At 42.3% G+C, this 11,926-nt stretch overlaps 1 protein-coding gene and 1 pseudogene across 3 annotated transcripts in view; one reads left to right on the top strand and one right to left on the bottom strand.

The window, feature by feature from the left end:
* Positions 1-73: 73 nt before the first annotated feature.
* Positions 74-11,926, top strand: part of CWC25 (CWC25 spliceosome associated protein homolog) — a 33,958-nt gene continuing 22,105 nt past the window's right edge. Inside the window, exons 1-3 of one of the 2 annotated variants that reach the window (XM_082373517.1) lie at positions 74-238; positions 2,489-2,661; positions 10,134-10,370. In XM_082373517.1, coding sequence (XP_082229643.1) covers positions 221-238; positions 2,489-2,661; positions 10,134-10,370 — 428 coding nt within the window. In that variant the 5' untranslated portion in view covers positions 74-220. The remainder of the gene's footprint in view (positions 239-2,488; positions 2,662-10,133; positions 10,371-11,926) is intronic. The other variant, XM_082373516.1, reaches the window with a different exon arrangement.
* Positions 6,733-10,121, bottom strand: LOC309618959 (mitochondrial import inner membrane translocase subunit Tim17-A pseudogene; annotated as a pseudogene). The gene has a single exon. The product of its transcript is annotated as a mitochondrial import inner membrane translocase subunit Tim17-A pseudogene (transcript).

Below are 11,926 nucleotides of genomic sequence, written 5' to 3'. Positions count from 1 at the left end.
CGCAGCGCGACAGCGAGTATTAAACGTCATGGTACCGCGACGCCGTCGCTGTAATACAACGCTCTCCCGGAAGTGGTCTCTGGATCGGGCAGTGAAAGTGGTAGCCAGTTGTCCCCGGGATCAGATCTCCGGAGGTCGTAGCTGAACTCTTTCTCTGCGTTTCTCCTCGATCCTTCTTGAGTTTTTCAGGTCCGCGTAGTGAGGAAACGTCTCCACCATCATGGGGGGCGGAGACCTGGTAAGTGAGGGAGCCCAGGGCTGGGGGAAGACTGAGGCCGGAGACCGACTGAGGCTGGGGACGGAAATTGGCGGGGGTGACAGTGGGTATTCTTGGCAACGCAGCCGTTGGGGACAGAGAGCTGTAGCCCTGGACAGGCTACGGATAGCTAAGGCCGTGAGGGACCGGGCGGAGACTTGGGAAGATATGTGAGGTGGGTCGCCAAGGAAGGCAGGTGTTGTTTGTTGACAGGGAGCCCTTCTGGCTGGAAATTTTGGGAAGCCTCGGGGGCGGTTGGAACCGTGGCTAGGAAAGGAGGCGGGTATGGAGGACGTGTCACTTCGTTTTGTATATCTTGTCTTGGGATACATCTCCTTTCCTCAGCTAGGAGTTCAGTCATGTCCTGGGCTATAGTAGGGGTGATTTGTGCCCCCGTTGTGCTCGTCCCTGAGCCATGTCCTGGGGTCACGGAAGATCTTCCTCATGTTCACCTTTCTGACATCCACTCCTTCTTCAGTGCTGCATCCTGATCTGTAGTGGCAGAGCATTCTTCTGAATTCATAGCACTTAATATAAGTTATGTGGCTATTTCTCTTAAACTGTATAGTTCATTTGTAGGGGGCTAAGCCTCCGAATTGGGCAAATGTACCCGTAAGAACATGGTGCAAGATCAGAAAAATGCTCATCTCCTGAAAGTGTAGCTAATTGAATCAGGAAATAGATTCGTTTAGCCACCTGTCCAGTAGCTATATTGGAGTTTGTCAGGTGTTGTCAATTAGAATGAGTTCCAAGATACCATCGAGGTTCTTCTGACTTAGTGTCTTCAAGTAGCTGCATTTAGGGACAGGAAAGCTCTAATCCAGAGTCCCTCAACCTCAGTGCTATTGACATTTTGGGCTGGATAATTCTTTGTTGTGTGTGTGGTCCTGTGCATGTAGCAGTGTCCCTGGCCTTTAGCCAGTAGCACCTTTCTCCTTCAGTTGTGACAACCAAAACTGTCTACAGACATTGCCAAATGTTCCCTGGGAGGCAAAATCACCCATATTGAAGGCGAGAGAGGAGGACCATTAGGACAAGGTGGAGGGTTGGGGAGGAAGGGAGGAAGGACTGAACAACCTGATGAGGGGAAAGGGAGTACAAGAAGAGAGAGAAAAAAGGAAGCTTCATTAAAAAAAAAAAAAATTATTTTGGCCACACTGAGCAGCATGTAGGATCTTAGTTCCCTGACCAGGCATTGAACCCCGCCCCCTACAGTGGGAGCACGGAGTCTTAACCACTGGACCACCAGGCAATTCCCTCATTTAGGTTTCTTAACTGGTCTGCTGGTTTTCAATCCTGATCCTCTCCAATCCATTCTTTACATGCTAGGCTGGTCATGCCTCCCACCTGCATATGAATGCTTAGTGTTTTCTACTGTCAACAGGATAAAATCCAATCCCTTAACATGGCTTATAAGGCCCTTAAGCTGTTGCTTTCTTAGTTGGCTTCATCTTGAGCCCCTTCCAAGCTTGCTCTCCTATCTCCAGCCATGCTGAATTATTTGTTCTTTCTCACCACTGGGCCTGCAGTTGTGTGTGCTGTTACCTCTGTGTGGAAATCTACCCCACTCCATCCCGCTTCCTACATCACTGGGCTAATTTATAATTATCCTTAGATGTCACTTCCTCCAGGAAACCTTCCCTGGTTGGGAAGCTGAACCAAAGCAGTGGCTAATGGGGAGGAGGGAGAGGAGAAGCATTCCTTGAGGGTGAGGGGGAAGATCAGAACCAGGGGGAGATTCTTGGGAAGGAAGGTTGAAAGAGGTACTAGGTGGGGTTGTAAACCATGCAAGTTTAAGGCACGTTAAGTGGACTCAAGGAAAAGAAGGCTGTGTTCATAAGAATGAACGTCCAGTGCCAAAGGCACTTGAATTCTTTTGCCTTTCAGAGTCTATACTTTCCTGCTTCTCTACACCATTCCCCCTGTACTGTCATCACCAACCCTCACTTCAGGCATGGCCAGTGGAAGTCAGACTCACACATTTCAGGATAGAAGTATTTGAAGGGAATCTCGGAGGGGCCTGTTTTTTCCTGAGGCTTTATGTACTTGAACAACCTCTCTCCCGCACCCCCATGTGTGAGATTTTTGGGTGCCAACCTTGCCATTGTTAAAGACGTCTTGCCCTTACATGCCTGCCTTGGCATGAATATAGGGGTGGGAAAGGGAGGGCCAGTTATACTCACCACCCACCCACTGGCCGCATTGTTTTCTCCCTCCTTTCATTTCCCACAGAATCTGAAGAAGAGCTGGCACCCGCAGACCCTCCGCAATGTGGAGAAAGTGTGGAAAGCTGAGCAGAAACATGAGGCTGAGCGGAAAAAGATTGAGGAGCTTCAGCGCGAGCTGCGGGAGGAGAGGGCCCGGGAGGAGATGCAGCGCTATGCAGAGGACGTTGGAGCTGTCAAGTACGTGAGGAGCTGGGGCGCTTTGACCTGGGGGTGTCTTGGTGTGTGGGGAGTTGCAGAACTGCCTGCAGGTGCATCGTCCAGTTGTTGCATGATAGCTGGTTAAGAGCGTGAGTTTGGAATCAGACTGGCCTGGGTTCTGAGGCTGGCATGGCATGGACTAGCCTAGCTGTGTAACTGGGAGCAAGTTTGGGAGCCTTGGTTACCTCAGTAGAACCGGGGGCGTGAGAGTACCCAACTCCTCAGGTTTGTTGAGGATCAAATGAGATGACATATAAAGGGCTTAGTGTAGACCAAGTTCATGGTAGATGATTGCCAAATAACTGTGGCTGAGGATGATTGCCTGTACCCTGCTTCTCAGTATGTGCTGAGGCCTCAGTCCTGCTTTTGTTTATTTATGGATTGCAGGCTCATTTTAGGGAGGCAGAGAGGTCCCATGGAAGGAGGTAGATGGTGTGTCTGTCAGTAAAAGCTGTGTGACTGTGGACAGTCTCATTCGATTTTCCCTGACTTCAGTTTCCTCTTGTATAATATAGGATAGGAGTAACAGACAATAATTACTCTACCCATCTCATAAAAGGGGATGGGAATAAATGTGTTCTGAGAAAAATTAAAAGCATAAAATATGCAGTGCAGGTTTCCCGGAACGTGGGATTCTAATCTGGGGTGTGAGGATAGACAGTGGGAATGTTCTTTTTTACCGATTTCTGTAATTTAATAAGGCGAGATCAGCTCTGGGTCCAGCCAGGGCTCTTGGCCGGGAAGTGGCTGTGCACCGAGCTGGCTGGCAGTGGGGAGGGCGCTCTCAAGCAGAGGTTCCACGGCCCAGGGAGGGCAAAAGCAAAGTCTCTAACTTGTTCTCAGAGGGAGGTTTCTAGAGCCAGGGAGGTGGTCGTGGTGGCGCTAATGGAGTTAGCGCTGGATAGAAGCTAGGTGTTGTGAGAGCGCCCCAATTTTTTTTTTTTTAAAGCCGATCCGAATTTCCATCTCTATTTTCTTTACTCTTTCTTGTTTCTAAATATTCAGTGTACTTTTTCTGCAGCTAATGAAAAGTGAAGGTCTTCAAATGTCATGTTTGAGAGTACAGGTAGTATTCAGTGGAAATTGGGAGTCATCAATGTTTTTTTTATCCCAAGAACATTAAACAATCTGTATATACATATTTTTTGTAAATCTTAAATGTAAGAAAATATAGTTAAAAATCACCTGCTTTAAAATCAAATGTAAAATTATTTTTTGGGAATTTGTTTTTTTAAAACAGTGAAAAGCAATGAGTAGTGAATATACTAAAGATATTTATAATCTCTGACTTATTTTAATATACTTGGAATTTTGTTTCTGGTAAGAGCTATTGCTTTCTTGTTTGACTTCCTGATTAAGTTTCAGTAAAATGTGCATATAATAACCACAGACTGTATTCTGTATGAAAAAAACAAATCCGAGAAAACCCACTTCTTCACTGGAACGATCACCAATAAATCAGTATTTTAAAATTTTTTAGAAAAAATATGCAGTGCATTCCTAAATCAGAATTGAATTAAAAAAACTCCAGATAGACTAAAATTGACTTATCTGTACTATCCCTTGTTCATATCCTAGTGGGCAAGTCTCCAGGGTGACATGTGACATACTTCCCCTGTTGGATATACAGGGCTTTTCCTTAGTAATTTCATGACAGGAGGATTTGTGACATACGGAGGTGTGTGTGTGTGTGTGAGAGAGAGAGGCTTAGTTTCAGTTCGTGGAAATGGCATTATGGAATTTAGGCAGGATAACAATTACATTCTTTCTTTGTTTTTGTTTGTTTGTTTATTTTATTTATTTTTTATACAGCAGCTTCTTATTAGTTATCTATTTTATACATATTAGTGTATACATGTCAATCTTGATCTCCCAGTTCACCCCCCCCAACTTCCCCCCCTTAGTGTCCATATGTTTGTTCTCTACATCTGTCTCTATTTCTGCCTTGCAAACTGGTTCATGTGTACCATTTTTCTAGATTCCATATATATGTGTTAATATACAATATTTGTTTTTCTCTTTCTGACTTAACTTTTACTTCACTCTGTATGACAGTCTCTAGATCCATCCACATCTCTACAAATGACCCATTTTCGTTCCTTTTTATGGCTGAGTAATATTCCATTGTATATATGTATACATTCTTTCAGGATTGGCAGAAGGCCATTCTGACTTAAGTATAAAATTTGAAATGTTTTAAAATAAATGGAGTCTTGGAGTTTTTAAAGTACAGCACAATATATTTAGGGCATTAATATATAAAATGAGGTAAAAGAATGAAATTTTATAAGTTTTTTTTTTTTTTTTTAATCTTTATTGAATTTGTTACAATATTGTTTCTGTTTCGTTTTTTTGGCCACAAGGCATGTGGGATCTTAGCTCCCCAACCAGGGATCGAACCCGCACCCCCTGTATTGGAAGGCAAAGTCTTAACCACTGGACCGCCAGGGAAGTCCCTATAAGTTTTTTTTAACCATAGATACACATTAAATTATTTTACTTTATACACTTTGTATAAATTATATTCTTTATAATTTAAACTAAATAAATTTCACACATTTGAATTAATTCCTGGGCAGCTTATATGGCATTTTTATATGTGAAGTTTGAGATTTTGTGAACCCTTGATTTTAAAACAAATGTCAATTTTAGACGGAATACCCATTAGTCATAAGAGTTTACTTTCCCACTAACCAAAAGTAAAAAATTATTTTGAAATTTTTATTCAGCCAAGCATTACATATTCTGTGCCTGATATGTCAGAAATTTGGGCTTTGCAGAGTCTAATTAATGAGGTCAGAGTATAGATGAGCAGCTTCAGAGCTGGGAGTCAGTGTATATCTTGTTGCTGACCCTCATGACCTCTTGTCTGTTGTGAATAGGAGGAAGGTGATTTTATATTCTTTTGATTTTTTGCCCCCTCATGTATTCCCCAATGTTATGAAACTCAACAGGTTAGCACGTAGGTCCCTTTTTTTGGTCTTTACTTGCAAATGTATTTAGATGATCTGCTTGTCCAACTGACTGGTTTGTGTAGTTCTTTGCATAGTGTCGTGCTTTTCATTTATCCAATACAACCCTTTGCTATTTACAGTTCACTTGTATGGTTCAGATAATCTTTTCTGTGTTTATTATACAGCTCTCTTAGAACAAAGAAAAAACCTCATTATGCACGTTATCCTTGATCTCCATCCAAATCCCTCTTTGCAATAGAATGTTGTTTAAGTATTTACTGATAATATTAGAAAATTGTGTTTTCTTTACCAGCATTTTTCAACGCTTGCACTTTAGGGTGTCCTTGGAAGATTAGATAAATGAAGATGGGAGTGATTCCCACCCAAGCAGACTCTCTAAGAATAGCAGGGGGTGTCTGGGGCAAGGGCATCTGGATACTTTAAGAGCTCCCCGGGTGATCCTTATGGGCAGCCTCAATTGAGAACCTGTTCTATATCCTTAGTGATAGCAACAGCAAAAATCTATACATCATTTCGTTTTTATATGACTTTTACCCCAAATCTTCTCTCATTTAAAAACTCAGAGAGAGGGTCTCACTTTAAAAATGATGAGAGATGGCAGTTGCTAGCTCCATTTTAGACGTGAGGATATGGAAGTGCACAGAAGTAACTTGCACGTTTACCCAGCTGGGTAGTGGCGGAACCAGGTCAAGTCCGGTGGCACTGGATCTCAGCGATACAACATGTTCTCTTACTGGAGGGCCTGAGCAGTACTGATATTAGTTGAGTCCTTTTAAGACTAGCTGTAGCCCTGAAAATACTACTTTATAGAAGTATCTGTCTTCATTTTTCCTATCCTTTCTTCTGGATACGTTTTGCTCCTTTGCCTGCATATTCCTGGCCCTCCTACCTCATCATACTGTCTCTTCTCTTTTATTCACTTGCTTAGCTTCTTCTCCCTCATCCAGTAACTGCTCCTGCTTCCCAAGGCTCACTGTTCTTCTCCCTTCATTCCTGTGGTACCAGTGTCTGCTTCATGCTGACGACTCCCACATTTATCCCACACAAACTCTTGTATCTCTGTATATTCAGGCAGTTCTTTTTTTTTTTTTTAAATTCAGGCAGTTCTGCTTCAAGTGTCCCACAGTTACCCATCACATACTTAGCTCTCAGCAGCACTGTTTGGTAATTTGTTGACCTCTGTGCCTCATCTGGTAGCCTGTGAGCAACTCAGCTGCCTGAATCTTTGTCATCTTTCTGACCTTCTTCCTCTGCCTGGCACATAGGAAGTGTGCTGAGTCAGTGTTTACAAATGAATAAACAAATATTTATTTCCAGTTTCCCCATCTGTGTTCATGTCAGGCATGCATAGGCATGATCCCTTGAGTCATCTTTGACAAGTCCTTTTAGGATCCCCCCCTACTCGATCACTGAGACCTGCTTTTCATTCAAAAAGTACTGCCAGCTCCAGACCCATTGCCCGTGAATTGTCGAACACTGAATGTATTAGGCAACTGTCTGGGATTCATTCCAGCCATCTAGGAGTTTAAAAAAACCTGGTGGGAGATAAAAAACGCATACATAGAGAATAAAAAGACTAGCTAGTGGGAACATCAATGATTTATCCCCAGGGTAAGAAGACATGACAGAACTAAAAGGTAGGTTATGGGATAGGAGGGGCAAAGAAATTATGAAGTACATATTTTATCTCTTAATACATTTATGTTTCTTCTGCCAGTTGTTGAGTTGCCCTTGAAGTAAAACAAAAACAAAACAAAACAAAAAAGACTAGCTAGTGTTTATTTAGTACTTACTTTGTGCCATGCACTCTTCTGAACACCTTAAAAATTCATTGACTTATTTAATCCCCAGCAACCCTATGAGGCAGGTACTCTTTTATCCCCATTTTACAGGTGAGGACACCAGTGCTCAGATGAGTTGCTTGGCTTTAGAGCCGGGATTCAAATCCATGTTGCCTGACTCCAGAGCTTGTGCTCTTAACCGTTATGTTATACTGCCTTTCAGGAAAATGAGCTTGCCAGAATATTCTAGTCACCACTGATCTTCTTGCTCAGACCTCTTTAAGCTCTTATGTAGTCTGCCTTTCACCGTCAATTCCCTCCAGCCCCCAGGAGTTTTTTATTGTTTGAATAACAGAACACACAAAACCAGGCAGAGAAGTCTCCAAGGAAATGATGGTTGTGTTTCACTGTTATTTGTCCCTTGGTTCTTCATCTTCTAAGCACTTATTACAGTTTCTTTTAATGCTGTTAGACATGTATTTTGATTATAAATACAGTCCAACTGTGAATAAATAACTGTATTGTCTTTTTACACCCATTCCCCCATGTTCCTTTAAATAGAAAAAAGTGCTCAATATCTCTTAATAGCCTACTTGGCCATGGTTGTCTCACCTGTGATTTAAAAATACATTGTATCTTGATCTTCCAAAATCCTTCTTGAATTACAGCTTATTCTGTTAAAGAAATTCTGGGAAAGAAGTCATTGATATTGTTGATAGTCTCCAAAAGATGAGGGTGGTAACTGAGTTGAAGGCACCTGGGAGGGATCTTCAGCAAACTGAGGACCATTGGGAAACTACACAGAGGCAGATCTTGTCACTAAGATACCAGCTCCTCCAATTAACCCTAGGAGAATGCCACCAGTCACAGCTGACCAACAACTGTGGCCACTGGTCCCTTTTGGCTGCCAGTGTGACTCCTGTGAAGGCTGTACTTGTGACGGAATTCCAGAGGTCTTTCTAACATGCACCATCCAGCAGAGAATCATGGAAAACAGACCTCCCCAAACTGAAAAGCCACCTCCCAACTGTGGAGGCCTGGTTTTAATAGCTGTCAAACTCCCACGTAGTCTCTGGTTTACTCCCACTGGAGAATGGTGAAAACCTTTAATTGCATAAAAGACACTACTACCTCTAGTACCCATCATAAAGGCCCCACCACAGTCTTCCACATAGTTCTCCAGGGCACGGCTCTCACTCTTGCTCCTCCATCTTGACCCCAGTGGTGTGAGTGAGGGTGGATAAGCTGGGTGGAGCCTGACCCCAGTGGCCCACAATCAATTCTTTTTTTTTTTTTTTTTAATAAATTTATTTATTTATTTATAGCTGCATTGGATCTTTGTTGCTGCACTCAGGCTTTCTCCAGTTGCGTCGAGCAGGGGTTACTCTTCGTTGTGGTGCACGGGCCTCTCATTGTGGAGGCCCCTCCCGTTGGGGAGCACAGGCTCCAGGCACGTGGGCTTCAGCAGTTGTGGCACACAGGCTCAGTTGCTCCGCGGCATGTGGGATCTTCCCGGACCAGGGCTCGAACCCGTGTCCCCTGCGTTGGCAGGTGGATTCTTAACCACCGCACCACCAGGGAAGCCCCACAATCAATTCTTAATCATAGACTATAGTGTTTCTCAAACCAATCCTTGTAATAGGAAAAGAAATCTAAAGGGTTGGACCCTCTATTAATGGTTTAAATTATTTTTATTAAAAATATATGCAAAGATATAACTAGGAAGGTATTATTTATGCTCATAGTTGTTATATAATCTTAAACAAAAATAAATATACAAAATGAAAAAGTCATAGTCAAAAACCATTGCACCTAATGTTATAGATAATACTGTTTCGATGAACCTACTTTGCTACTTGCAGTGTGAATGTGATATTGGCTGCTCCAACATATGCTCTTATGAATGAATTCAGCACACCTTTACTGTCTGTTGTGTGAGGGCTCAATTTTCTCACCACTTTTTTTTCTCTTAGAACCACAGGAAAATATTTGGCATGATACTGTGACATAATTTTGCTTCCCTCTTTTGGCTTGAAAGCATAACGTGTTATTGCTGGTCTTTTCTCATTATCCTCTCGAATGTAGTATATTACCACTGGTGCCAAGGTGACAATAAGCACCAAAACACACAGTAAACACAGCTGCATATGTGGTCACTGAAATTGTTTTGGTGATGAGCTGATCCAGAACATGCATGTTAGCTCTTTCAAATTATCCTCGAAATGAAAGCACAACATAAAGACTTTGTAAAGGAGACTTGAGAAACCCTGGGCAAAAGATCCATGCCCCAGGCTGAGGAACTTTTTTTTCCTCATAAATTGCTTTAGGTGTGTGGAAATGATCTCTCTCCTAAAATGTAAACTCCATGACAGCACGTACCGTTTCTTCCCAAGTGCCCCATGGAGTGTGGTGTTTAGCCCTTGCTAAGGAGCCTGTAGAATGAGTCCTGTTCTGACCAGCTGTGCCTTTTTTTTTTTTTTTTAAAGTTTGGCCACGCCTTGTGGCCTGTGGGATCCTTGTTCCCTGAGCAGCGATGATCAAACCTGCACCCTTGGCAGTGAGAGCGTGGAGTCCTAACCACTGTGCCGCCAGTGGATTCCCCCAGCTGTGCTTATCTATCCCTCATGTTCAGGTTTTGTGTGTAGGTTTGAGAAGTCTACATTTTCTTTGACTGTATTTTTTTTTTTTGAACTAGGAAAAAGGAAGAAAAATTGGACTGGATGTACCAGGGTCCTGGTGGGATGGTGAACCGTGATGAGTACTTGCTGGGGCGCCCCATTGACAAATACGTTTTTGAGAAGATGGAGGAGAAGGAGACAGGCTGTTCTTCTGAGACAGGACTCCTCCCAGGCTCTATCTTTGCCCCGTCAGGTGCCAATTCCCTTCTTGACATGGCCAGCAAAATCCGGGAGGATCCTCTCTTCATCATCAGGTACTGATGAGCGGCTGAGAAAGGGGTTCTATTACAGAGATGCTTAGCAGAGATGTTATCTCGCCTCTTGCTTTGCAGTTGGTTTCCTGTTGGCTTTTGTCTGCCATGTAAAAGGATTTGTCTCCATTTGGGCTTCTGATGTTAAGAAGGAGACTCTATTAAGGGTGCCTGAACTAGGCTGTTTGGGAAGAGATTGGTAAAGGTACCAGACCAGACCAAATTTACTCATTTACCTTTGGCCCTTAAACAAAAATAAGAGGTAGAAGCAAGGTGAGAAAGACTGGCAGCTTCTTAGGAATTGGGGGATATGTGTAGAGTTGGCTGGGGGGGTGAATAGGCCTTTTCCCCTACCCTCTACCCCTCCCCTTTGTTTGTTTTTTGCAGCAGAACCCTTTGAAAAGAAACTTTAGAATTTTATTTAACCCTAATATGTAACAGATCAAAGTAGAGCTGCATTTTGGGTGTTAAATCATGTGGTGCGTTTTTTTTGTTTTTGTTTTTAATTTTCATTATTTTATTTCAAGTGTGTAAGGTTGAACATTAAAAAATGTTTATTTCTTATTTACATTTCTTTTGAAAATTCTTTTAAAGTTATCTATATATTACAGATATATATTTATATATAAATATTTTCTCCCATTTTGTTAGCTTCTTAATTAATTATTGTGGTAAAATATACATAACATAAAATTTACCATCTTAACTTTTTTTTTTCTTTTTTTTTTAAAGTTCCTTAAACTCACCAGCATACAAATGTGAGCAGGCACTCTTCCCACACTCACATTGTATCATGAGTACATGTTTGTTTGTTTTTTAATAAATTTATTTTATTTATTTATTTATTTTTGGCTGCATTGGGTCTTCGCTGCTGCACACGGGCTTTCTCTAGTTGTGGCGAGTGGGGGCTACTCTTCATTGTGGTGCACGTGCTTCTCATTGCGGTAGCTTCTTTTGTTTCGAAGCACAGGCCCTAGAGCGCATGGGCTTCAGTAGTTGTGCCGCGTGGGCTCAGTAGTTGTGGTTCGCAGGGTCTAGAGCACAGGCTCAGTAGTTGTGGCGCACAGGCTTAGTTGCTCCGCGGCATATGGCATCTTCCTGGACCAGGGCTAGAACCCGTGTCACCTGCATTGACAGGCCTATTCTTAACCACTGCGCCACCATGGAAGTCCCATCTTAACTATTTTTAAGTGTACATTTCAGTAGCAGTAAGTATATTCACATCATTTTGCAACCATCACCACTACCTATCCTTCTCCAGAACTTTTTCATCTTCGCAACTGAAACCTTATACTCATTAAACAATAAGTCCCCATTCTCTCCTCTTCCCAGCTCCTGGCAACCACTTCTACTTTCTGTTCCTATGAATGTTACTACTGTAGTTACCCATATAAGTGGAATCATATGGTATTTGTCCTTTTGTGACTGACCTATTTCACTCAGCATAATGTCATCAAGGTTCATTGTGTTATAGCATGTGTCAGAATTTTCTTCTCTTTAAAAATTGTGGTAAAATACACATGACATAAAATTTACCATTTTAACCATTTTAAGTATAT

The sequence above is a fragment of the Balaenoptera borealis genome (assembly GCF_965194805.1).
Source record: "Balaenoptera borealis genome assembly, chromosome: 20".
NCBI lineage: Eukaryota > Metazoa > Chordata > Mammalia > Artiodactyla > Balaenopteridae > Balaenoptera > Balaenoptera borealis.
This window is presented reverse-complemented; position numbering and strand designations above follow the sequence as displayed.